The sequence below is a fragment of the Urocampus carinirostris genome, chromosome 3 (assembly GCF_059441175.1).
Source record: "Urocampus carinirostris isolate Australia breed hairy pipefish chromosome 3, RoL_Ucar_1.0, whole genome shotgun sequence".
NCBI lineage: Eukaryota > Metazoa > Chordata > Actinopteri > Syngnathiformes > Syngnathidae > Urocampus > Urocampus carinirostris.
This window is the reverse complement of record NC_142351.1, coordinates 46,697,625-46,724,389: the sequence shown is the minus strand read 5'-3', so window position 1 is coordinate 46,724,389 and position 26,765 is coordinate 46,697,625. Positions and strand designations below refer to the sequence as shown.

Genomic DNA, 26,765 nt, shown 5'->3' with positions numbered 1-26,765 from the left:
GAATCAAGTCACTTACAGCTTTATTTTGGCTTCACATATAGTGGAATATAAATGACACAAAGAAGATTTTGAATAGAAGCATATCTGGCTCGCGAGCCACAGGTTCCTGAAAATGACGACTGCAACCATTGCAAATCTCCCAGATTTTAATTGTCAATGCTGTCTGGGACGTAAAGTATTTCTGCGGCAGAAAGAAAAGAAATGTGGTTGACACGTAATGCCACAGCTCTCGGTTAATACCTGGGTGATAGCTAATATTTCAAAGTTCCAATATATTCTCAAGACAATTCTTTGAATAAAGCACACCGCCTTCCCAAAAACAGCCTAATTATCGTAATTATGTCTCGTGAAAGCTAGCACTAATTAAGTATGAAGCAAGGCATACCTGTCAATATATAAAATACGGGGAAACGTATACGTTTTTAACCATCTCTAATTGTAAACACTGTATGACAAATTCTGTTCCGTAGAAAAAAAGAACTCGTTTTTTTGTTGGACCAATCTTGACTTGCCCATTTTAGCTTCAATCTCGATCATCTCAGTCAATGTTAGCCACTGTTAGCTAAAATTGTCATGGTATTCTAAAGTCAGTAAATATGGGCTGTGTTGTGTTTGTAGGGTTATTAAAGCTTAAAAATGGGGAGAATTATTGTGCTAAATTGACTATGTTGTTTTTGTGGGTGACCCCAAAAATATGGCCAACAAAGCTCTAGGTGGGTAAAAGCGGTCGTTAGACAATGCTTCTAGGCTACATTACTTCGACAAAACAACACCCATACAAGCTAGGGCAAATATTGGAAGGAGTTAGGGTTCAATTGACACGACTTGTTTCGGCAGCGAACGGCTTCCCATCTTTGGCCAGGCGTTTAGCGTACCCGCGCCATACCCAGACATAGCATTGCGTTTATTCGAAGCCTATCTCTGCCCTCTTCTTATCGGATAAGGGTGCACTGTTTTCAGCCAGGCTTTCAGGGACACCCGGTTCTCTCTAATGGTTTTCAGCTGGAAAATAGCTCACTATTTTCTGCCGGGCGCATTGACTATATTAGGTTTACTCCCTCTGTCCTCCACTCACCGGGTAACAGTACTTACAAAAAATGGTTAAGTCACAAAGAATTAACACCTTACACCTTACAATTTTGTTTGAAACGGCAAACAAAATTAGTGTAGCCCCTTGACAACATCAAACCGGGTGTGGTTGACCCGTCCAATTTATTACACCTTCGGGGTTATGCCTGACGTCACACAGATCAATATCAATTATCTTTTCAGAATATTCCAGCCCTTTCTTTTGCAACCATTCTGTGGTAGATTTGAGGTATGCCTAGGATCATTTTTCTATTAGAACATCCAACATCACTGAAGCATCAGCTGTGTCAATGAGTGCAGTCTATTTGCATTCAAGATGTCCTGGTAGTGAACTTACTTCATAACACCTTGCACGCACTGATGATTTCCTGTGCCCTGCAGAAGCAAACCGATTCCTTAGCATGACATGACTTTCTCCTCCATCATCCAGAGTACTGAATCCCAAAACCTTTGTGGTCTGTCACAGGGTTTTTGTCATACTGGAGTTGTCATTGCATCTTATGGTCCGGGATCAAACCCGAATACCTCCCTCTGTCGTAGCTCAACTGCTGTTAGCCTGGGATTTGTCCACATTCGCCTAAGGTGTTGCACAACAATTACAGTCAGTAACTTCCTTCTACATCTTAAAGGTATCATTTGGACTTTTCCTCATGCGCAAAACTTTCAAACTATGCTTAAAATTGTGTCTATCGAAGTGTGTACCACTTTTGGCATCTTTTTATTTTGATATCCTTGCTCATGAAGTGAAATGACCTCCTCTCTGAACTTAGTACCATTTCTTGGACTTCACCATGTTGCAAAGATGTCATTAACTGCCAATAAAAGCTACGTTTCAGTTTAAATCTGCTTCATTTATGCTAATTGGGATTTTGCTCACATCTACAGATGCCTGCCAATATGTAATGAAAACCTCTGTTCCTAAGCGTGTGGGGCATGGGGGATCGAATAACTTTGTTGAACTGCTAATCACAGAAAGGCTATTAATTGGAATATTCCCCAAAACAGGTATTTCAGTTGTATGCTATCTGTTTTTGAGACGTCATTTTCACTGACATTGTAAACTTTACTGTGGGGGTTGAATAATTCTATACACAACTGTATTATCACACAATATGATCACTAAGGTGCCATTGAAAACCGTGAAAACCTAAAATGGAGTAAAAACTTGTCTTCCTTTCTTCATTACATTGAAAAAATACACTTTTGCTCCCATCGTCATCTTTGATTGCCTCTCATGAAATTCTGATGACCCAGTGAGCGTGTTCTTTCACAAGCATGCAAGTAAATCAAACTAAATAAATCAGTAAAACTCGTCCTCTTATCAACTTAGTCACTGCTCCTAGCTGCCACAGATTGCCCTTTGACGTTTTTGCAATGGACTATATTTTTAAAAATTAGCGCCAAAGACTAAAAAGTGCTTTAAGATTTTCTTTGGATGTTTCCCGAACACACCCAGGAAAATGGGCCAAATGGATTTATAACAGAGGGATTTATCACATGGTTTAACTGAAAATCCCATTTTATGGGGGATGAAGAGAAGGGGAAAAAAATTGATGCCCAATTGATATGAGCCTGTATTCTTAAACCGTCTCTGAGAGAACTTTGTTATAAAATGTTAACATGAAGCTTACAAAAGTGCTTACTAAATCTGACAGAAGTTATTTTTGCCACTCCATTCTCAAGACAACATCTAGCTGTATTGTTACATTCACCGAATGGCGCCCCCGTTCTCCACTCAAGTGCTGAATGCTCATGTCAGCTGTCGTGATTCGATAATAAGCCATGGGTAGTTGACCATAAGTCCCGGTCCAATGAGGCTCATGCCCAATGCGGATTTGTAATACATTTCTTTGGCTGTGCTTGGCAGCTCAGATGAGGGAAATCCTTATGGGGACAGTGGGCGACTCGGCCCTCTCTGGTGATTGGTGGCTCACTAAGTGTTCCACCACGGTGTGTTTAGACATGTGTTTCATTAGGTAGGTCTCCTGCAAACACATAATATACATTGTTAGTGTCTGTGATCTGCAATACAATGCCCACATCACTGTTAATGGGTAATTTTCATTTTGTGATGCCCTACCTAAGAAATTCAAACATAACAGGAGCAATACTTTATAGCAGGGGTCTGAGACTCATATTATTTGGAGGCCGCTGGACCTAGTGCAGATGTGAGATTGGGCCGAAAAGAAATTAACCAGATCCAGGTCAGCAGTTATCAAAGCCCAACCCATCCAAAGCCCGACCAATGAACTCGATTTGCAGGACCAAGCACGAAGCAAACCTCGAAATTTTAGCTTGTATTTGTAAGGAGTTGGGAGGAGAGATGATTTGTGATAAATAAAAGCCTGTCTTTTGTTACAAAATCAAAGACTGTATAAACATTTACATCTTTATGTTTCTGTGTCTGCACAGGTTACCTCAACCAACAATTTTCCATCCTTAATGGATTGTTTAATACAGTGGAACTTCGGTTTTCGAAAGCCTCTCAGTTCGAACAAATCGGTGTTCGACTAAAAATTTCGAGAAATTCTTGCTTCGCTTTTCGGTCAAAAATTCGGAGTTCGAACGCCGGTAATGCGTGAGTGCGTACGCTAGAGTGCGATGCCAAGCGGCGTACGGGTGTGGATCATGTAGAACGCCCCCACCCGTCGTGACCAACTGTTATCACGTGCACACTTGCCTCTTTTTGATTTCACTTTTAATATCAGTGAACGGAGTGTTTTAGCCCCAAACTCTGCCTCCGAAGAAGGTCGGTGCAAGCACGACAGGTGAAAAACGACCTGATTTTTTTTTTTTTTTTTTTTACACGTTCATGTTAGCGTAATCTTTCGTATGGAAGATTGCGCTAACGCGTACGTACGATTAGCCTGGGTTAGCTTCATGTTTACGTTAAACATTGATGGTAAACATTCAGGGTGTTGGAACGGATGAAAACTATTTACATTATTTTTAATGGGAAAATCGATTTCGGAGATTGAACAAATCGGTTCTCCAACAGGGTTCTGGAACGGATTATGGTAGAGAACCGAGGTTCCACTGTAGTTTAATTTTAATGTCGTTTGTCATTTTGACTGTTGAAAATTGGACCATAAACCATAAACGTGTTTAGGAATCAGGAATATTTTTTTCATTTTTTTCTACACGAAATAAGATTTAAAAATGAAAAAAATATATGACTAAATTATGTAGCATTTCATCTTATTGTATATTACAGTTAGGGCTGCAACAATTAGTCGACAAAAATCAACAATACAAATAATCAACAATGAACTCAATTGTCCACTTTTGTCGCCAGAAGATTTTCTCCGACACAGAATATAATTTCTGCTTAGAACTGCTAATACGCAATACCAGCCGTCTCAGGCAGTAATGTACAGAAATGAGGGAGTCAACAAAAAGTACGCGTACAAAAACTTTTTAAGTATAATTGTATTTAAGCCCGGGAACTGTCAAATTAAAACTACTTGCAAAGTTTGCAAAGCAGACATTGCATATCATGGCAGTGCCTATGTGACGCACAAAACATTTACTGAGAAAGCACATCAGACTGTTGAATGAAACAGAGTCTGACTAGCTTTGGTAAGTATCGAGTAACATTCAAGCCAATAGTTTTTTGACATGCATTGTATATTTTATATGTGTAAATTTTTCTATAAAACAGAACTCTAGTGTTATGCCAAATGATGCAGGATAAATGGGATAAATGTATTTGAAACTAAATGCATACAGTCCGGAGAACAAATAAGTTTGTAAAACATTAATACTGACAAACGTCAATCGTTAAAACTGTTTCACTTTAAACTGTTGAGCTTCTTTCGTTACAGACTTTGCAGTTGACCACTGAATACACTTCATAAAATGCACATATTTGTTTTATAAACTTTCTACTGCTGCTAATGAGTATGTTCTTGGTTTACATGGATAAAATATATTTTCTTAACTTTTATTTATAATTTATTTGCCTGCCCCTAAAAATGGACTGGGTTATACTGATTGATCTATGTCTACTGACCCAGAACTGTTCCAAATTGGTTTAAGATAGGGCATTTTTATTTATTTTGTACGAATCCACGGTATGTAAAATAAAAGATGTATTTTTTTTGTACCCATTTTCTTGTGTTTTTTATCATTTGCAGCATGATTACATCAACTTCATGCTAAATACCCCCAAAAAGTGAGTCATTATCCAGATTTTTCTAATAATTTTTTAAATAATTGGTGATGAGTGAACCATTAATATAGTCGTTAGTTGCAACCCTACATAACAGCCGCTGTTATTGTATTCTTGTGAAGCTAACGACGGTGCATCAAGAAGTTTAGGCATAAAGTTTAGGAATTTGTGTGGAGGACTGCAACTTCAAGCAATAAACCTGTGCCAGGACTTTAAATATTTACTGTGGAGCAACTGCCTTTTTATCTCTGGTAAATAAGCAGTACTTACTGATGTGTACGCCCGGCCACACATGCTACAGCAATAGGCCTTGGCGTTTTTGACGGCGTGCGCCGACAAGTGGATCTGCAACGATGCGGAGTCCGAGTAGGCACGGTAGCAGTTGGGACATTTGTAGGGCTTATCTTTGTTGTGCTGCCTCTGGTGAGACTACAAAGACACATTTGCCACCCTTCATTTATAGTCTCATTCACTGCTAAATCGACAAAATCGAACCTACCTGGAGGTTGGAGAGCTGGGTAAAAGCCTTTTCACATCCAGGGTGAGCGCATTTATAAGGCCGGTCGCCGGTGTGGATTCTGTGACAGATGTAGAGAAGTCATAAATATTCCTGTTTCAATTCAAATGATGTTTTACCGTATCGGTCTGAGCGCTACACATTTTTTCTTTTCCTAAGTCAGTTCATTAAATGCCGAAATTTGCTTTGATGCAGATCTAATTATGCCCTCACAGGCAGTTTTTCCCTCGTTAGTTTTCTTTCATTTCTACACGGTCTCTCATTTGCCCACGCTAGATCATCATTGCTGAGGCTAGGGGTTGGTGATTTGTCTAGAATTTGCAGTTGTCAGCAGCTGAAATTCACCACACATTAGTTACAAAGCATCAGCTAGCCACACTAGCAACGAGTGTAGAAGAAATGGTCATTAGGGCCTAACGTCATTGACATCAGCTTATATCCTTTGTCATGCTACTGCTGGCAAATGTGGCTAGCATGCCGATTTGTTTATAAATTAAAAATAATACCAAATGTGTTGCAAAGTATCAAACAATATGTGTTTTTGTCTTTTGAAAACTTGGTATTTTAATGGATATCTAATTTGCAAAAGCCAAGTTTTGCAATCGATGCGGACCTAAATGAAAGGAAAAATACTGAGTTGCATCGGTTACTGTATGGCAGCAGTATTTAAAAAAATGATCACATTACTGAGCCATGGAAAATTATTGCAGTACTGTAGTTTGCAATAAGACTTTTTGTGAAAAAGGGCTATACAAATAAACATGACTTGACTTGATGTGAGAAGACAATGAATGAATAAAAACTTTATTCGAACATCAAAATAAAAAACAGAACAAAAACTATAACGCAACAACAAAATAACGTTACATAATATGTTCGAAAAGGGGTAGTAAGAAGCAAATCCTTATATTACCTACCCCTTCATCTTCCCCACCAAGTATACCAATGAAATAACAACAAGTGTAATGTTATTAATAATAACAGTTTTGATATAAGAATGGCAACAATAACACAAGTTAACTAGACGCACTATTCCCAATCTCCCGCACCACTCATACCCCACCCTCCTCATCTCTGTATTCCGCCAGGAATGTTCCCTTGTATCTAAACCTGAACAAGTGAATAGTTGGACACCGTTTGATCTCGTCTTGCAATCCATTCCAAAGCTTGACTCCACACACAGACACACACATACTTTTCCAGGTCTTTCTCACCTTTGGGATTATGAATTCACTACAGCCCCTTAAGTTATAATTTTCCTCTTTCCGAATGAATAATTTACGGATGTTTTCTGACACTATGTTTTTGCTGGCCTTAAATAGGAGTTGTGCAGTGAAAAATTTTACTAAATCATCAAATTTTAATAATTTGGACTGCAGGAATAAAATATTAGTATGATCTCGATATCCTATCCTGTGTATGGTTCTAATTGCACGTTTTTGGATGATAAAAAGGGGCTGTAGTGAACTTTTGTAATTATTGCCCCAGACTTCTGCACAATATGTTAAGTATGGAAGAACTAGAGAACAATATAATAAATACAATGCATTATAGTTCACAATAACCTCCCCATCAACCTAAGCCAATCGTTCCTCTTATCAATGATCGCAATTCCCCTTAATAAGATAGTAAACCTTACACAAACCATGCAACACCTATTTAGTCAGAGCAAGAAAGAATGGGGGTTTGGGGTTTTTAAGGGTTATTGATCTATCTTCGTTATTCATTATCCATTATCCGTTATCGGTCAGTTCATAATACGCTACAAAGCCTAGGAGCCGGGACACTTACTCTCAGCCAAAAGGCCAAGCTAAGGTCCTAGCCCTAAAGCCTTGCTGCGAACCTGATGCGTCCAACGGTGACCACCAGTGAGAATATGTAGAATAAAAACAAAGATAATTCTTGCAAAAATATTTCATTTACCAATTAAACAATAACAACACCTTTTTCAGGATCTTTCTTAGTCATTCTTTCCTCACTGACAGTAAATGTAGTGTTTATTGTACAAAGCCAATTAGAGCCAAAACAGGCAAAAAGAGATTGATCTCACAAAAAATATGTTTTTGAGATTATCAAAGTAACGAATATAATATGGGGAAGGCATATACTTTGGCAGGTATGAAATAAGTTGATTCATGGTAAATAGTTTAAGGAATATAATTGTAACGGGTGTAATAATAACTTTTGTTTTATTGAAATTCCTGCTGAAATATGTGTATAGTTTTTGGTAAATGTCCTGCAATGCTGAGTCCAACAGTGCCATCTGCTGGTATGGGGTGGGGTCTGGTTTTGGCTTCTAACATGTGACCAGGAGGCGGGGTTTGTTGTTAGTCTTACCAGAGAGAACTACAAAGGTAAGACATATCTTTTGGTGCTCCACAAAAGAAGTTAATTTTAAACATTATAACCCCAGCTGACAAATCTCTCACCATGCATAGTAATGTGATTGATATTGTCAAGCTGTTCAAGTTTATTTTCGTTTTGTTTCTGTTTTACTAAATATTAATTCCCCTTGTAGAGATCAAAGAGATCAGACCCAGCAGAAAAAAGCTAATGTTGTGACTCATCCGTTTGCAGGTAAATTGTACCCATTTTTATACTCATTATTGTTTTTATTCCTATTTTCTCATATACATTAAAAAAGGATGATGTTGGTTAAAATTCAGACTAAAGAAAAACATGTTGAATTCATTGTAAACGTTAAAAATCCACTATACGATCTCTTGTTAAAAGTATCTTGTTAAAATGTAAAGATGTAAACATGTATTGTGATATTCTAAAATGTATTTTCTGTAAAGTGAAAAGAAAGCTCTTTGATATGCTTTGTTGTTAGTCTTACCAGAGAGAACTACAAAGAGATCAAAGAGATCAGACCCAGCAGAAAAAAGCTAATGTTGTGACTCATCCATTTGCAGAAACTGTAATAATAAAAACCTCATCATCCAGTCCAGCGTGAATGTGGATCTTTGGTGGGACACGTACACCGCGGTTACATAATAAATAGGCTTTTTAATTTTAGGTGTCATTTTTACTTCATGTCTATATTAAGTAGGCAGGGAATAAGAGAGAACAAAGTGTAATTTTTTTTGTTAAAAAAAATGATAGAGTCCTAACACATTTTTCCATAAACTGTCTTCAAAGGCCTATGAAATTTGACTGACCTGGTATGTTGCTGCAGGTGTGAGAGCTGGCGAAAAGAGTTGTCACAATAAGAGCAATGGTAAGGTTTAATGCCTAAATGGATGCGCAGGTGCTGTGCCAGGTAGGAGGCGTTGGCAAACGTCTTGGAGCAATGGGGACACTTGTGCGGCTTGGCCTCTGTGTGCGACTTGGAATGGATTTGCATCTCTGACTTGGTCAGGAAGGTGAGGGGACACACTTTGCATCTAAAACAACAAGATTCAGTAGTATGTTAAACACAACAGGGTTCGGCAAATGTTTTGAATTGCGGGTCGCATTGGTTTGAAAACGTTTGCACAGGCTCCAAGCTGGAGGAATCAAATACAACTGATAGCTTTTTAGCATATTCAGCTCAGTGTTTCCCATAGAAATTTGTGAGACCCTAGCGGGTGGACAGTCTAGAACAGGGGTCAGGGACCTTTTTGACCCAAAGAGCCATAAAAGCAAAAAATGTTTTAAAAAGAAATTGAGAGAGCCACATCATATATTTTCAGACAAAATTGAAAAAACTGCCAAACACGCTCTCTAGACAAAAGCCAATTCTTCAGCACATTTTATTTCACCGTGTGTCATTTGATGATTTAATCAAATGTATGAAATGATAGTAATGCCAAATCCTGTGTCCCAAATCAATGTAAATATGCCATTTATAATTTGTCTTCCACCTTCAGTTAAGAGTGTTGAGGCAATTTTTTTCCATGAATTTTTTTCTTAATAACGGTTTCAAAACAATATGCATGCAAAGTTCTTTTGCAAAAATGTCACAAATTACTGCAAACGATAAGCATATCGTCATATTTACTTTCGGTGTAGACTGCACTGAGCGAGAGAGAGAGAAGGAAGTGCCTTGCGCTGTGTGCAGGGATCCGCCCACCTGTACTGCTCACCCAATCAAAGTCGTTTGCCAGCGTTTTTATTTATCAGTTTAAATGGTTTCTTATCGAACTTCTGCATTATGTTGCTTCGGCTTTATATGGACCAAAATCGGGATTAAATCACTTGACTTTGGAACGCCACAGAGAGATATGCAATAGTTACATTTTATTTCGGAGCCATACGTACTCATGAAAAGAGCCATATATGGCTCCTGAGCCATAGGTTCCCTACCCCTGGTCTAAAGGGGTCTGGGAGCATGCTCCCCTGAGAGAAAATGTTGTACTTTTTAAAAATTCAAACGCATTCATTCAAGAAGCTACATCTAATTGTAAATGGTCTGCATTTAGATAGTGCTTTTCAAGTCAATGAAGACCTCCAAAAGCGCTTTACAATGTGCCTCACACTAAACCACTCTCACATGCCGATAGCAACATTAGGGCCCGGTCACACAGCCTTTTGCGTCTGTATCGCGGGTAAAATTTTGCGATTTATTTTTTTTTTGCCCGTGGTTGCCCGAGGTAGAAAATGCGCAAAATTGGCCAACCCGCTGTTCATCCGCGGTATGCCCGCAAAACAGACGCCGGCGACTGTTCCGCTTCCTCATTGCGCCAGTTCCACGTCCTTTCCGCGTGTGGACCACGGCTATAAAAGCTGCCGAGCCGGGCTGTAGAAATCATAACCGCTCAAGACACAGTCCCGTGAAGATAAAGATTTCAAGCTATGGCACCGGAGAAGAAGCCAATATGTTATTATTGTAATAGTTTTTCATTTTTATTTTATTATCTTGTTATAAAATGAAAAGAAATGTCAAGAAATAAAAATGGATTAAGACGAAGTCACTACGGTGACGGGGATCCATCTTCACCCCTTGACGTCTCGAGCACAACTGACGCGTGCTCGGCAAATCGCGCTGTATATACGCGGAGAAAGGCGTCTGACCATCACACGCGTTACACACGCTAATTCACGTGATAACACTGCGATACAGGCGCAGAACAAACGTGCTATGACCGTGCTTCACCCGCGATTACCCGCTAAAATTTCGCGTCCTACCCGCGTGTAACCACGCCCTGGCCGCGGCCGTAGCACGTCGTTCCGCGTCCGTACCGCGTCATTACCTCGTGTGTACCACGTGTGCCGCCCCCGGTTACCCGTGGTCTAAAGCTTTGAGCAGCGCAAAACTTTTTCGCGCGGCCAACCGCGTGTGAATTTCTTGCCGCGTGTAAAGCTCGTCTGTATCGCGATCTCAAAGCGTCCAACAGCGTCTGCTTCACGGGCAGAACTTTCTGGCCGTGATTCAGCCTCGATACGCCCATGAAAGGCTGTGTGACCGGGCCCTTAGCCATGTACCTGCTTATCGGGGGCATCGGGGATTCAGTGTATTGCCCATGGATACTTCCACATATAACACGAAGGAGCCGGGAATCTAACCTGCGACCTCCTGATCCCAAGACAAGCACTTTCCCTCCTGAGTTACTGCCGCCCCAGTATGACAAATGTGTGCCCATGTTAACTATTGAGTCATAAATCCGCTGTTTATAAGATGCAATGACACTCATAGAGCACATAAACACCCATACAGCATGGTAAACAAGACAGGAGTTCAATGCAGAAAAAAATATACTTGTTAGACTAATATTAACATTTTACCCAGCTGTCTAATCACAGGGCAGGCGGGGCGGGATAATCATACTAACATGTATTTGTTTATCAAAAGTCCAGCGGCCCGCCGGCAGAGCATTGAGGGGTTAATTACTTTTCGTTTAATTTAACTTTGCAATTGTGTGATTACACTACAAAGACTTTGGTAAATGTTAGATCATTAAAACAACCTTCTTTAAGAGTCCGCACCTGTATGTTTTGCCCTCCTTGGGTGCCACAGTAATGCATCCTTGGTCTGCCAGAAGAGGGTAAGGGACCACCAGCAAAGGACCGGATTCAGCTTTTATCTTCTTTCGGCCCCGCGTTGATTTGGGAGGGGGCCCCAACAGTCCCGCCAAGCTCCCAACTTTCATGTGGTCCATGCCTGCGCCGCTGGCCAATCCAGATATGAGGTTGACAGATGGGGCGCCACCCAGCCGATTCTGGCTGCTGGAGGTTGGCGTAGTTGGTGTGAGCGCCTCTGAGGTGCTGTGGCTTTCGGGTCGGGATAAAGGAGCCAGACCTGTGGCGATGTGACAGGTAAAGGCATTCAATAAAGGAAAAACACACACTTAGCTCAAGTAGTTCTGCTGGTACAGAAAGAATGCTTATAATGCAGACCGGTTTTAAATAATTCACTACCATTATTCACTAAAACCCAGCACATAACTGGCACCAACCGGGTGAGAAATTTGGTGTCAATGCCTCGGGCTGCAGAACGCTTACAGCGCTGCACCCTCCGCAAACCTGACCGTTTTTAGCTTAGCGATTATCAGACCTGCTCCGGGTTTTTGTCACGTTTACGATGGCTATGACAAGCACATATTTACTCTTGCACCGAAAGAAAACACTGATGAGGGCTGTGTCGTGTAAAACGGGAACCCTATACATCTAAACAACAGCGCCAGGGAAACCATACTGTGGAGAACAGTGCCAGATTGAAACACAAGTGTAGTAAGCCAACTTTCCGTGTTTTCGTCAGTCACATGGTACCGGATTAAATTTGCTTGTTTTCATTCCCTGAAGATTAAAGGAAACTTCAGCGATTTGACATTGACGCTGATGACACGAAAAGAGAAGAGTAGCATTTTTGATGGATAACGTTCACTGCTCTTTGATTCAGATATGTAAATTGAGGACTTGGATTTGTGGGTGAAAAAGTTTAAATACTGTGAGTACGTTGTATATAGGTTAAATAAAGTACAGTCAAACTTAAAGTTTTGCTCCTGCTATGTATTATATGAATAATGTTGGCAAAAACATGGACTAATTTCTCCTCTGCAACAAATGTTTTCTGAAACAGGGATCGTACACATTTTCATGGCCAAAAATATGAGATTTACATATGAGGTTTTAATCTTGCCTGTGAATTTATCAACATATGATTCTGAGATCTTGAGTAAATCACAAATATATTTGTTTTGAGACAAATCTCTCCCCATATAGGTGTTGGTGTTTGAAGTAATATGTAGCCTACATTTTCAGTTGGAGGACGTTCTTCCCATTACAATTTTATACCTTAATGTTTTGAATGGCCCATAATAAATGTTCATAACTAAAGTGTAATCCTTGTACTAATACACATTTCATAGTGCCCTGTTTAGGTGTAGAATGCACCTTTCCCGTAGGGGGCGATTACGCTTCATAGGACAATCCCATTCTACTAATGCCAACTGATGTTAATCATGAGTGAAGAAAAACAATCAATAACAAAGCGAAGCCACCAGAGATCAGTCCCGGTGTCATTTTTAAGCATACTTGTTGAGAAACATGGCAACAATTTCCAAAGATTGTGAGCACTTCACCCAAAATTCAAGCGTTTTACCATCTTTAAAAACACAACATAAAAAGTATTTTAAAGCATGCGTACAAACCCCTGCAGGATTCATTGCATGTGTTGTGGAAAAGAGCAGATCGCCATTTTCCTCATTGCCACGCACACTAGAGGAATTTGGCGACCGAGCGCTAAAATCAGACATATTTAATGTTCAACACCAATGGTGCCACACCTTTTTTTTCTAAAAAAAAATTCCAGCCACACCTGACTCCGAAAACAAAATACTGGTCGCCATTGGCATCAAAAACACAAGTTGGACACAAGTGTTCGCGAGGCTTAAAAGGAGGCAGATATAAGGTGAATAAGTGCAAGAAAACAACCGGGTTAAAGTATTTGATCTAACACCTTTGAACATATTCATTCACTAATTTAAAATCATTCTTTAAATAAGTTCACGTTAATTTTGTGAAGGTTGATTTTAGGCTCCCATGTCAGTTTAAAATTGACATTACCTGAACGATGGTTGGCACGGGCTTGTTGCTCACTCAGTTGCCTCATGTGCCAGTCCTCCCATAATCCTTTGGTCTTCAGAGTAGACTTGTCGTCCATGTTTCCATCTGGAAGTTGAGCAGAATAACAAACTCTACTCTTGATTCTTTGTGGGTGAAAAGAGGACATCACCCCAGAAAATGACTAGATAAATTTAAACTGTGTGTGCTCCAATAGTCAAAACACAGCAATTTCTTGTAGAACATGATGCAATGCATATTGTACAATGTAATTCTTAAACCTCTGGAACTAAATAGTTATTTCCCCAGTGATTTAGGACCTGGTGTCAGTATTGTTGTTTCTGAAGCGCGGGATGACGCTGTACACCGAAGAACAAGGGTGACCTGATGATGAAAGTGCTGTACCTTTGTCAGATCATGAGGCTTCTCCTACTACTGGTAACCATGGAAACTAGTACCGTCTGTTTTAAAACCATACACAAAAAAACTGGCCTGTGATGACCCTACAACCCGGGCGGTTAGGTTATCCGTGGGCCATAAGCCTTGGGAACACGAGTTAAGGCCGAACTACATTATTTTTTTATCCGTCTCCCGAGGAAGCCATTTAGAGAAAGCACTTGAGTAGACATGACCAGTCACAGATCATTTGCCGTCCAAAGCAAAGCTATGATTGGTCATTGGCTGAAATCGGAGAAAAAGTGATGTCGTCCACATTAAAATGCTAACCTCAAAATGGCTGCCGCCAGAGTTGGATGAAAACTAGGGCTGTAATGATTAGTCGACAAAACCGAACATACAAGTAGTCGACGATGAATTCCATCGTTGTCTATTGTCGCCAGACACATTTTTCCAACAGAGTAAGGCATCTCAATATGAATATAACGTCTGCAGAGAGTCAAATATGCCCAAAGGCGTGAACATACAGACATGACAGTGTCAACATTAAGTAAATGACAGTGTCAACATTATGTATGTGTACCAACATTTCTAAAGTTTGCAAGCATTTTAGCAGGATAAAGCCAATAAAAAGACTACTTGCAAAGTCAGACCTTGCATATCCTGGCAGTACCTTGGTGACGCACTAACATTTAAAGAGAAACTACGTCGGACGAAACGGAGTCTGACTAGCCTCGGTCAGATTCAAGTGACATTCAGGCGAACATTGGTTTGATGACATACATTGTACGTGCATGTTTTGCTATAAAAGAGAGCTTAAGCATTATGCCAGACGTTGCCTGACAAACCTATTTAAAATTAAATGCATGCAGTCCAAAGTTGTTAAAACGTTAAAAACAACAAATATCAGTTGTTTAAACTGTTTGATTTCAAACGGTTGAGAATTGTTAAGTATTTTTTTACGAACTTTGCAATTGACGACTGAAGTACTTCACGAAATCCACATTTGTTTTAGCGTACTACTGCTTCTAACAAGCCTATCCTTTGTTTACAGGGATGACAAAAATGCATAACTGATTTTAATATATTGTTTATTTGCCTGTCCCTAAAAATGGACAGAGGTTTGTTTATGAATTTATGTCTCTACTAACTTGGCACTGTGCCTAATTGGTTTTAGAAAGAGAATTTTTACTTATTTTTTATAAAAATCCGCAGCATGTACAAATAAAAACCTAGTTGTCATGTGTTTCTTATCATTTCGCACTAATTAAACGATCTTCATGTAATGTTTCAAGAAAAAATTGTAATCATCGGATTATTGAACAAAATGTTTTAATAGTCGCTGACCAATTCAATATTTAAATAGTCGTTAGTAGCAGCTCTAATTGAAACAGTAAAATATTGCTTTTTTAATCGTATTTGACATACAAAATATCAAACAGGAAATTGGCTTGAATCTTCTAAGTCTTTAATGATTGTTTTTATTGTTATGAACAGCTGTGATAAAACCGGGTAAAGTCCATTGGCGAATTAAGGATTACGTCTTCTTCAAAAAGAGAAACAATAAATGTGGTACCTGATCCCAAGCTGGAAACGGAGCGAGCATGCAAAGGGACGTCATCCTGCTGCGGCTGGTGGTGGTTTGCCACCTGTTGAGGCTGTGGTTTGGGCACGGGCATGCCGTGTTGGGGTCCACTGCTCTCTGGGGACGAGGTGGGCACCAGCAAGGACTGTTGAGAAGCGTTGGAGGTAGGCGCCATGTGCAAAGGTCGGATCTTTTCGGCCATCAGTTGCTCCTTAATCTTGTTTATGAGCACCAGGTTGTCCAGCTGAAAGGACTTACAGGTTAACTTAAAACTGGCTCATTGAATATGTGCCAAAAATGATTGCAACAAAAACAGACAAAATTAGAACTAGATCAGGTTCAGGCTTCGTACACCTCGTTTCATGGCTAAATTCAAGCACTTCTTAAGGCCCAGTCACACAGCCTTTCACGGGCGTATCGAGGCTGAATCACGGCCAGAAATTTCTGCCCGTGAAGCAGACGCTGTTGGACGCTTTTGAGATCGCGATACAGCCGTGCTTTACACGCGGTAAGAAATTCACATGCGGTTGGTTTGCGCTGCTCAAAACTTTAGACAACAGGTAACCGCGGGCGGCACAGCGATGCAGCCGCAGTTACTAGCGATAAGGACGCGGAACAGTCGCCGGAAGGACGCGGAACAGTCGCCGGCCAATTTTGCACATTTTCCACCGCGGGCAACCACGGGCAAAAATAAATAAATAAATAAATAAATATAATAATAATAATAAATCGCAAAATTTTACCCGCGATACAGACGCAAAAGGCTGTGTGACCGGGCCTTTAAGGACATTCAGAAAAAATGTTTCATCTCTATTGCTCCAACAAACACTCTTCCCTCCACTTCCCTCCAAGCTACCGTGCCTTCTGATTGGATGAGCTACCTAGGGCAGAGGCACTAATGCAAAAACATTGAGCAACGGTTCCTAAACTTTTGCAAGCTGGCGCCCCCTTGGCTCCCCAGTTAATTCCTAGCGCGGCCTCCCTGTGTTAATTTTGTTTTTGTTAGAAATGCTAACCCTAGAGAAAACAGCACCATCTTTTGGCGAGCTTTGTTAGGGTGACTTTCTGTTGAACATTTTTTACTTTTCAATTCTTCCATCGATAGAAGTACCTACCCACCTATGAAACGCACTAGACAGCACTTCAAGCTCATTAAAATAGTGGTTGTTTACAAATCGCCAAACAAACGTTCAAACTCCTGACTTCGACTTCGGACCGCCGCCCCCCTACCGCCCCCTTCTTACTCATTGCCCCCCCAGATCTTTCCAATTTGGGAGCCACTGCATTAGAGCAATAACTGCTAACTCGCCCTGCAAAGCCACAAGAGACCGTAGTCCACAAAAAAAAACAAAAAAAAACTGAAGTCGCCTCATCACAACGAGGTGGAAACACTGACAACGTGGTGTTCGAAAAACCACCTCATCCTGAACACCACTAAAACAAAAGAACTCATACTGGACTTCAGGAGGAAAGGCATGAACCCAGCACCACTCATTATGGTGGTAGGGAAGGTCCAGCAGCGATTCCATTTCCTGAGAGTGCTCAGGAAAAATCATCTGAAACAGCAGCTGCTGGTGTCCCTCTACAGAGCCACAGTGGAGAGCAATCTGACATACTGCATTACGGTGTGGCATGCTGGGTGCATGGCAGCAGACAGGAAAACACTTCAGAGGGTCATCAACACAGCCCAGAGAATTTTTGGTTGCTCTCTGCCCAGTCTGGAGCACATTGCCTGCTCTCGATACCTCAGCAGACCAATAAACATCATCAAGGACTCTTCTCACCCCGGCCACCACCTCTTTGACCTGCTGCCTTCCGGCAGACGCTACAGGTCACAAAATACAAAACAAACAGACTCAGAGACAGTTTCTTCCCCAAAGGCATCACCACCCTTAACACACACTGCACAAAAAGCTGAAACTCTTGCAAACACACTACCTCATACAGATATAAAATTATATTCGTGCCTATGCTTACTTTGCACAATGTTGGCTATTTTGCACTACCGCATATTGCACTAATGCAATCCCAAAACTGTATGTAAACACCTGAAATCTTCTGCCTCTACATGCCCACACTTTTTTGTGTATATATTGTGCAAGTTATCTTTTTTTGGGGGGGTTCTCTTAGTAAAATGTGAACCTGGAGTGCCACGTCCAATTTCCTTATCACAATATGTTCAACCCATTTTGAAACAATTATAATAAAGGTATAATCTATTCTATATTGTAATACACTTTCACAATGTAAATTCAAAGAACTCCGTCTAATGACGTACTGGTTCTTTGGTTTACTGCTGATTTTCATCCCTTCTGACTGTCCCTAAAGAGACAATCACATGATCGTCAGCAGATGGCGAAGCTAGGGGGAGATAAATGGGCCTTCGCTCCTATCATACGCAATGATCAAAAAGTCAATTTGTTCATGTAGTGGCACTTGTTACCACAGACCATTCAACAAAAGAATGGCAAATGTCTCCAAATGGTTGACTTACCTGGCCGGGCATGGCAGGCGGTGGCGGCCAGAAATAGGTATTGTTAAACCGAGGCTCTGCCATCCTAAAATTTAAAACATTAAAAAAGATAAGAATGAGAATTAGGGCCTCATGGCAACACTATCCATGCTATTTTACAATAGAATTAAAACAACACATATTCTAAGCACAGCATGATATGTTATGTTTCTGTGACATGCGTGAAATACATTTTTTTTCCTTCTTTAATGTGATTACCATGATGTACAAAAAGAAATTGTGGTGGCAATCAATATTTGAGGTTATCTGCTTACAAAAGTATGCAAACATTGAATGGAGATATGCAAAATATTCAGAGCTGCCAAGCATTGAAAATCCTATTTCAAAATGGATAATGGAATGGAAATTTCAGAAGCCAATATTATTGTCATTGTAACATTTACGATAGCAATGTTTGCTTTGAAATAGGTTTTCACGCAAGGTTATCACTTAAAAGTAATGATCAATAATAATTATTGTTGTACAAATATGGTATAACAATAACTTTCAATAAAAAATAACTTTACTTGATTTGGAAAAATGTATGTTTGGTAATTAGCCATTAACAAAGGAAGATTCTTTGATTTTTGGTAGATTTTTGCTATCCGTAACAAATGGTAGCCACCCCCAAGATGCATCTTGAGCCACAATAATTAAAGTTAAAAAAAAAAAAAAAAAAAAAAAAAAAAAAAATAGATTTTGGACTAAAGTAAATTATTAAAATGAAGATTTAATTTTATTGCGTGATACATCCACTTCAAATGTTGGTTTGGATAATATAATGTGCAACCACAAAATAAAAGTCAAGTCAAGTCAAGTCACGTTTATTTGTACAGCCCTTAATCACAAGGAATCTCAAAGGGCTGCACAGACCATAGATTATCGCAAACTACAGACTATTATTACACCTGATCTAAAACCTACATGAGGGCAAGGAACAACTCAAAAACCTAAACATGAGGAAAAAAGAAGCATCATGCAAAAAATTCTGCTAGAAATGTATCCTTTCACAGAAAGCCATTTTTTGTCAGTTTTTCATTGAAAGTTTATTCCAAGAACTTAGCAATGTTAAACTGTAGTTTACTAAACAATGGTAAAAGCTAGAAAGATACTTTCTTTTCAAATGAAAGATGATGGTTAAAGCTTTTTTGATGCCTACTATTCCTATATACAGTAGCTACCTAACATAATGCACCACTGAGTAATATTTGACTACTGGAAGGCACTGTATTGTCTAAAGGAGGGGTGTCAATCATACGGCCCACAGGCTGGATTCGGCCCGCAAATAGGTTCGATCGGGCCCGCAGAATAATTTAAAAGTGGAAAAAAATGCACAAACGTCACGGAATTCATATTCTTAATAAGATGCAGTCCACTAGGGAACAGAGTGGTGCCGTTTTTGATCAGTGGTAATAAAAACAGCTGTGTTTTTTTTTTTTTTCAACAGCTGTCTCTAGTCTCTGCCAAAATGTTTTTATTGAAATGGAGAAAGTAGTTAAGGAGTGTAGAATTTTCAATGAAAAATGGAGCACGTCATATTTTTTTCAAAGAGATGCGTGGGAAACCTTTGTGCTTGGTGTGTTTTCAAGAAGTTTCGGTATTGAAGGAAAATAATGTTCGACACTACTACGAGACTCGTCACAGCGAAGAATATGACGGCTTGCGAAGACAACTGAGAAGAGACAAGGTCTACGAATTGCTGGCGGGTCTGAGGAAACAGAAGTCAACTTTCACCCAGAGCCGAGAAGTCAGTGAAGCAGCAGTAAAAGCCAGCTATCTAATAGCTAGGAAAATAGCATTAGCATCAAAGCCATATTCCGATGGTGACTTTGTTAAATGATGCATGTTGAAAGCACCTGAACTTGTATGTCCCGAGAAGCGACACACTTCTGCCAATATTAGCCTGACGAAGAATACTATAGCAGACAAGATTGCAGGATTACTGTGGGAGTTTGAGAAACATTTTCAGGTATTTAGTGAACTTTAGACAGAATTTTCAGTTTTTCGCTCACCTTGCACAGTTAAAGCTTCTGATCTGCAGTTGAAATCCAATTAGAAAAAAATTATTTGCCTTGTAATGCAGATTTGAAGGGCGCAAATTTTCCTCTGTAGGTCAGGACAAATTTTTATCAGTATCTTTGACCAGGGTACCCCTAATTAACAGCCCTGGCTGCTAAAGGTTTGTGCATGTTTGGAACAACCTAACTTTGTGAACAAATCTTCTCAGTAATGAACATCAATATAACAAAAAATGCATTCAAAACTTACAAACAAGTACTTAAATGACATTCTGAAAGTTTCAGGTAGTCAGGACGTGACACCTGGTATTGATGCACTTGTACAGGCCAAAAGATGCCAAATATCAGGAACAAAAACAAGTCCAGACTAGACTTACGTCTTTAAAATGCTGCCTTTCTTCTTTACGCATTTGTCATCACTCTCCTTAGTTTGTAAGGTGTAGGTAGGGATTAAATATAGATTTTTATAGGCACTTGTGTAAATGGTTTAAAATGTCCTTTCTTTATAAATCTCATTTATTCTTAAAGTGCATTATGATATTTTTTATACTAATTTATCGTTAAAGTTTTGTGCCTTTGTAGAATCATTGGGATCAGTTGCAATCCATATATGTGAATGCTAAAAGCAAATTGCACATTTGTCCATTAAATATAATGGTTTGTATAAGATATGTTCATTAAATGTCATCCTTTTCTTAATGTTCTTGTGCTTCTTTACACCAAAACAAAAGAGATACATGATATTTTGGGTATTTATAACATGTATGGTATGGTGTAACAGAGTTGAAATTTGATTGTTTTGAGATTCTTTGAATTCTCACAAAATCTTTGTTTTTGTTGCATTACTGTTAAAATTCTGGTACAGCATTCATTTGTTAAGCCATGGGCGTGTGCGACTGTCTTTTTCGTTTGGCACTTTATGGGCTTCTGCGCTTGCCGTACCTTCAGCTCAATCACCTCGTGCTGAAGGTAAGCTGTGCCCAATATCAGTCCGGGTAAAAGTTTATATTTTGCTAAATATAGGAGCAGCTTTCACGAACTATTTTTGTATATAAATGTATATAAGTTGCGCTAAATGATATATGAAAAAGCACTAATTAAAAGTAAAGTAATGCAGCTTGAAACAATGATTACTGAGATGCAACAAGTTTCAATGCAACCACGCCACGATGTGCGGCATGTTGAGTGATGTCCCGTTTTTTGTATTTTTGTTCATGTTTTAGATGTATGCAGTCGTGCACAGACGCCCTGACTTTTTTGTATTGTTTATTGAATGCAGGTACGTGGGAAAGCTATGTCCATTGTTATTATTTAGGTTTCACTGTCAATGTGCTCGCATGTTGTTTGCTTGGCATACCTTCAGCTCAATCACCTCGTGCTGAAGATGTATGCAGTCGTGCACAGACGCCCTGACTTCTTTGTATTGTTTATTGAATGCAGGCAATAAACCGAGTGACTGTGAACCTTGTGTCGCGCATGATTGAGGTTCGTTACATATGGTATAAGTTTAATAGTCCGGCCCACTTGACATCTACCGAGGCCATATGTGGCCCACGCTGTGAAATTAGTTTGACACCCCTGGTCGATGTCATTTCAGCGTTATATTTCGCGCAAACCAGAAGCACACTCACACTCAGACAAGCGATAGAGGGTCAGCAATGCCCCAACGTAGCACGCCAATTAGTGGTTGGACGCACGTTTTAGGTCCCCGGTCCGGGGTATAGAACCTCGACAGAGAGGGTACCTAAGGCTGGGCTTCCAGGGACTAAGAACCGGTTACTTTTACGAAGAAGGCCAGAACCGTGTAGTGGGAAAGAGGCATAGCGGGAACAAAAAACGGTGCCAAAGAGCAGAGCAGCAAGTTGCCAGACAAATATTGCAGCAACATAAGGTAGGGATTTTACTATGAAAAGGGAGTAAATATTTCTCGAAATATGCCAGTTCAAGTATTGTTGCCTAGTATTTTCACGACATACTGAAAGTTTTTGTACCATTAGGAGGCATTAAATATTACACACTGTCCCTTTAATTTTCTGCGAGCTTTCAATAATGACTCAACATGGCAAAAAAATAATCAACCAACTCTTTCCATCTTTCCAGAAAAACGCCTGGCATTGAACGAGTTAATCAAAATACTGCATTTGTAGCTTTCTTTGAAATCAAAATGTGCTCCTCTTTATTCGGCCCTTGTCCGTGGACTGCTCAACTCGTTTTGAGTTTTTGATTTTTTTTATTTTTATCCGAAACTTTGGCTTCGTGCGGGCCGCGTCGGAAGTCTTTCAAACGCGGGAGCTTCTTATTCCGACCTCAACCAGACGATCTATCTGCAAACATTCCCAGACAAAAGGGAAACAAAAATGGCAGCCTTATTTTAATAAAGCAGGACGCCATATTCTGCAGTCTTCTATCCCTTCCCCCAAAAAATGTAAAAATTGAAGCACGACGTGAAGCGCACATTGTGTTACCGCATCTGCATTAGCATGACGGATTGTTTACGGGCCCCGCAGCTTTGAATAGGACGGCCAGCCCACACCCCTGAAAAAACTGACACTTCCTATCACAACCCCAGCGAGGGGGGAGAAAAGAAGAAGGGGAAAAAATAGAAAAATCCTTGAAACCTGGGACATTTTTTTCTTCTCCGCAACTACAACGCAGCAAAAAGACCAAGTGGAATTTTATCTCCTATCCGACTTTGCGTTTCGTGTTTTTTTTTCCCTTTTCCTTTTCAAATTCTGCAACTTTTGGACACGGACGGCGGCTTGCATATTTTTTCGTGCACAGTGCACCGGTCCGAAATAAGGGACATGGGGGCGGGGGAGAACAATGCATGCTCAGATAAATACCTTTGGTCCTGGTTGGAGATAAGTGTCTAGCGAGCGCAGCTTTCATGTACACACACAAAAAAAGGCTTGATGTTCTTTCTGCCTGGCTCCAGTCGCAGCAACGCTTCCGGGTCGCTTTGTTCACTTCTGGGTTCCAGGCAGCTTCCTCTCACTGCTGCAGACGAGACAGGGCTGCACACTCGTACTGGAACACGCGCGCAGACCCGAAAATCGTTTTCTACTATTTCTTCTTCTTTTTTCTTTTTTTGATAAACAGACCTACTTTCAGACCTATCCTGCCATAAGTAGAATTAAATGTATGAATAAATCCCTAAAATGCATGCCTTCTAAATAATTTAACTCATTAATACCCTAAATCGCGAACAGTAATACCTAAATTTGTGACACAAAGGCAATTTATCCATTTATTTATGCAGTCTGTCATCTGTTTGTATCGGTATTTATTTTTATTTATTATCTATCTTATATTTTGTCGTCATTGTAGCCGTTTTTCTTGTATTTTTTTCTGGTAGGGGGATTACCTCATGTGCGGTCCCTTCTCAAAGTTGCTTAATTTTCTTTATGTCGTGGTTTTTGAGTTTTTCCTTTCCTTCATGTAGGTTTTGGATCAGGGGATGGCGTAATAATAGTCTATAATAGTCTGTGGTCTGTGCAACCCTTTGAGACTTCTTGTGGTTAAGGGCTGTACAAAATAATATGACTTGACTTGGTGTATTTTTGTTTATTATTCAATTTATTACAGGTCCAAGATTAACCCGGGTACCACACAACAATTTTGATTTAAAGTGGCCCTAAGCCTCACCTGCAGGGTTTCAGTAAAATAAAGTGATCGTGTGTTGGAATGAGGTTGTGATCCAATTTTCTTGAATGCCTTTACGGGTCTCATTGATGCAGAAGTGACTCACAGCACTGATTTGAACAGCTTTTTTACACCTCTGTAATATTGCGAAAATTCGCCCGATGCTGTCGCAATCAGATGCTGGGATTAGAATTCATGTGTTTATTACTTCTCGCCTTGATTACTGTAATGTATTGCCCTCTGGTCTCCCCATGTTTAGCATGAAAAGTTTGTTGCTGGTTCAAAATGCAGCTGCGAGACTATTGACTAAGACAAGAAAGTTTGACCAGATCTCTCCTATATTAGCTAACTTGCACTGGCTCTCAGTCCGCTTAAGATGTGACTTTAAAGTTCTTGTACCAACATACAAATGTTTGCATGGACTTGCCCCCTCTTATCTCTCTTAATTGATGTCCTCCTATGTTCCTGCATGGAGCCTCCGCTCTTGTAACTTTGAGAGCCAAGAAGAAATCTGCAGGCTTGAGAGTGAGTGCTGAGGAATCCTCTGCCTTGGGATCTGAGATATGCAACCTCATTGAAAGTTTTTTAATCTACTCATTTGCTTATGTTTGATGCCCGCCTCGTACTTTTCTTTTTTTGTCCTTTGCGGCTGCCTGGGTGGTGGTGAAATGAGGGAGAAGGACATATCGAGATGAGTCAGCGGACCAGCACCTCTACCTGAAGCATGTCAACGTCTGCATCGACCAGCCGGCTCAGATGGAAAGCTGCGTTGTTGCTGTCATGGACTTTTCAGAGAATTTTACAGGCTCGAGGCGTCCTTGCTGTCAAGCACCTTCTAGACAAATTTTTACATCTTACCTATGTTTTTCTTATCGATGTTCACTATTTTTTGTGTATTGTTGCCTAATGCGAAATCTATTGCACCCTGATTATCCTGAAAGGGAGATTATCACATGTTGAGGTTTTTGAGTTTTTATTGGCTCACATGTTGGTTTAAGATCAGGGAATGGTGTAACCTTTGCAGTCCTTTGAGACATTTTGTGATCAAGGGCTGTATAAATAAATGTGACTCGACTTGCCTATTGACAACGTTGATTGCTCCTTGTTTATTCAAGGTGCATTAGTGCCATCTGCTGGACACTTTCAGAAACAACAGGTTCAGTGTGCTGTTTCTTCAACAAAATATGAAAGCCACAAGCGATGCAATAGGTATTGTACAAAGTGAACAAAATAGTTTTTCCATATTGATTTATCATGTCTGGCTCATCAATGAAAAGCGGGAGGACGCTTTACACTGACAACAACGACGTCCAGATGAGAAAGGTGCTGTATCTGAATCAGATCAGGAGGCTTCTTCTGCTACTTGTATCCATGGAAACCAGTATTATCTGTTTCATGATGAATTACTTAGTGCCTTTTAGTAGAACAAAAAAATATATACATGAACTATCAAATCAATGTTACATTTTTATTTAAAGATAATCATACATCAAGCATTTTAATTATTTTTACTCAGTGTTATCCCCCTTAGGTCGGCGTCATATTTCTTCGGCATGCTGCCGCCTTGCTGTGCTCTGCGCTACTGGACCTCGCTCGCACCAGACAACACAATGCCACCTAGTGGTCAAATATTACACACTTGGGCTTTAAATAATAACCAATGATACATGAGCTATGAAATAAATGTGCATGTATGAAATACTCGTAGGTTAAGAAATTTGCATTTATTTGACATAACATGATCCTCACATTGTGGGAGCTGACATAATTGTCCATCATCTTGCTGCTGCGGGTACCCATAAAGAATTAAAACCTTGTAAAAGGTTGGGCAATAGAACGAAATGTGAAATAGTGTGCATAACTGCCAAACATTGAAAACAGCAATTACATTTCAGTTTGAGATTCCCAATGGTTTTTTTGTGTGTGTACGTCTTGCTTTTGTGTGTGTGTGTGTGTGTGTGTGTGTGGCTGTGCATTATATAGGTTGTTGTATGCGTTAATTTACATTTTTCATATGCAATTAATGTCTTTGCATTAATTTATATTTTATTTGTTTGATTATTTTACCCAGAGGTGAAGCAAAATCGTAAATTATCAAGCAAGGTTGTCCTTGTTACTATGGCAACCATTCCAGATCGTCTGGAGCTCGATTGCGGGTAAGTCTCGACGGGCAACAAAAACCTAGAGAAGTTTGACTGTTTTTCTAAAGTCTTTGTTTCTCAGTGTGCTAACATAGGCAGCTTTTGTTGCTTAATGGTCATGTTGAGTTGTTGCCCTGACAACGCAGAGCGGCTTGCTATTGAATTACCGCGGATGGGGCCCTTAACACGTTGGGCTTTTTCTGGTGCAAGACATGAGTTCACACCGGTCGTATTTATTCCTGTTTTGTTGCTTTTTAGAGAACACCAAATACTTAAGAGTTCCTGCAATTTTGGGTTGTTCGGCTCTGGTGTTCTTGGACGCGAATGCTAATGTTGCATGGGGAGGAACACAGGTACGGTGGTTGAAAAGTGCTCTTACAGTAATACTTTTTTTTGTTCGATTTGATTGCAATATTATTGTTGATTGTTATCGTAGAATCTTGGGAACTGAGAATTTTTGTATGGTGCTTACTGCATTAGTTCATATTATTATTTCATTATTAGTTATTATTAATGTCAGATTTATTGGAGTTTTCTTTGCTCAGAAAATGCTGGTCTATTAGTGACCCCAAGAAGAAATATGCTGGTTTAAGAACTCAATATAATTATGCCGTCAATACGTACCTGAGTTTTAACTCTCTTTTTTTTCAAGAAGAAGTCATCACCTCTACATTTTTTTATTAACATTATATGTGTATGATATGGGAACAC

At 39.9% G+C, this 26,765-nt stretch overlaps 1 protein-coding gene across 2 annotated transcripts; it reads right to left on the bottom strand.

Moving 5' to 3' along the window:
- Positions 1–592: 592 nt before the first annotated feature.
- On the bottom strand, positions 593–23,317 carry znf362b (zinc finger protein 362b). Of its 2 annotated transcripts, none has more exons than XM_088332089.1 (9): positions 23,115–23,317; positions 18,236–18,299; positions 15,733–15,994; positions 13,764–13,868; positions 11,685–11,997; positions 8,939–9,163; positions 5,760–5,838; positions 5,531–5,689; positions 593–3,074 (listed from the first exon to the last, which is right to left on the bottom strand). In XM_088332089.1, exons 2-9 carry the CDS (start codon positions 18,296–18,298, stop codon positions 2,958–2,960), a joined length of 1,323 nt encoding a protein of 440 aa, XP_088188215.1. In that variant the 5' UTR covers position 18,299; positions 23,115–23,317; the 3' UTR covers positions 593–2,957. The 2 variants fall into 2 exon arrangements, with proteins under 2 accessions (XP_088188215.1, XP_088188216.1); XM_088332090.1 differs by having other exon boundaries at positions 15,733–15,985; positions 23,115–23,316.
- Positions 23,318–26,765: the final 3,448 nt, after the last annotated feature.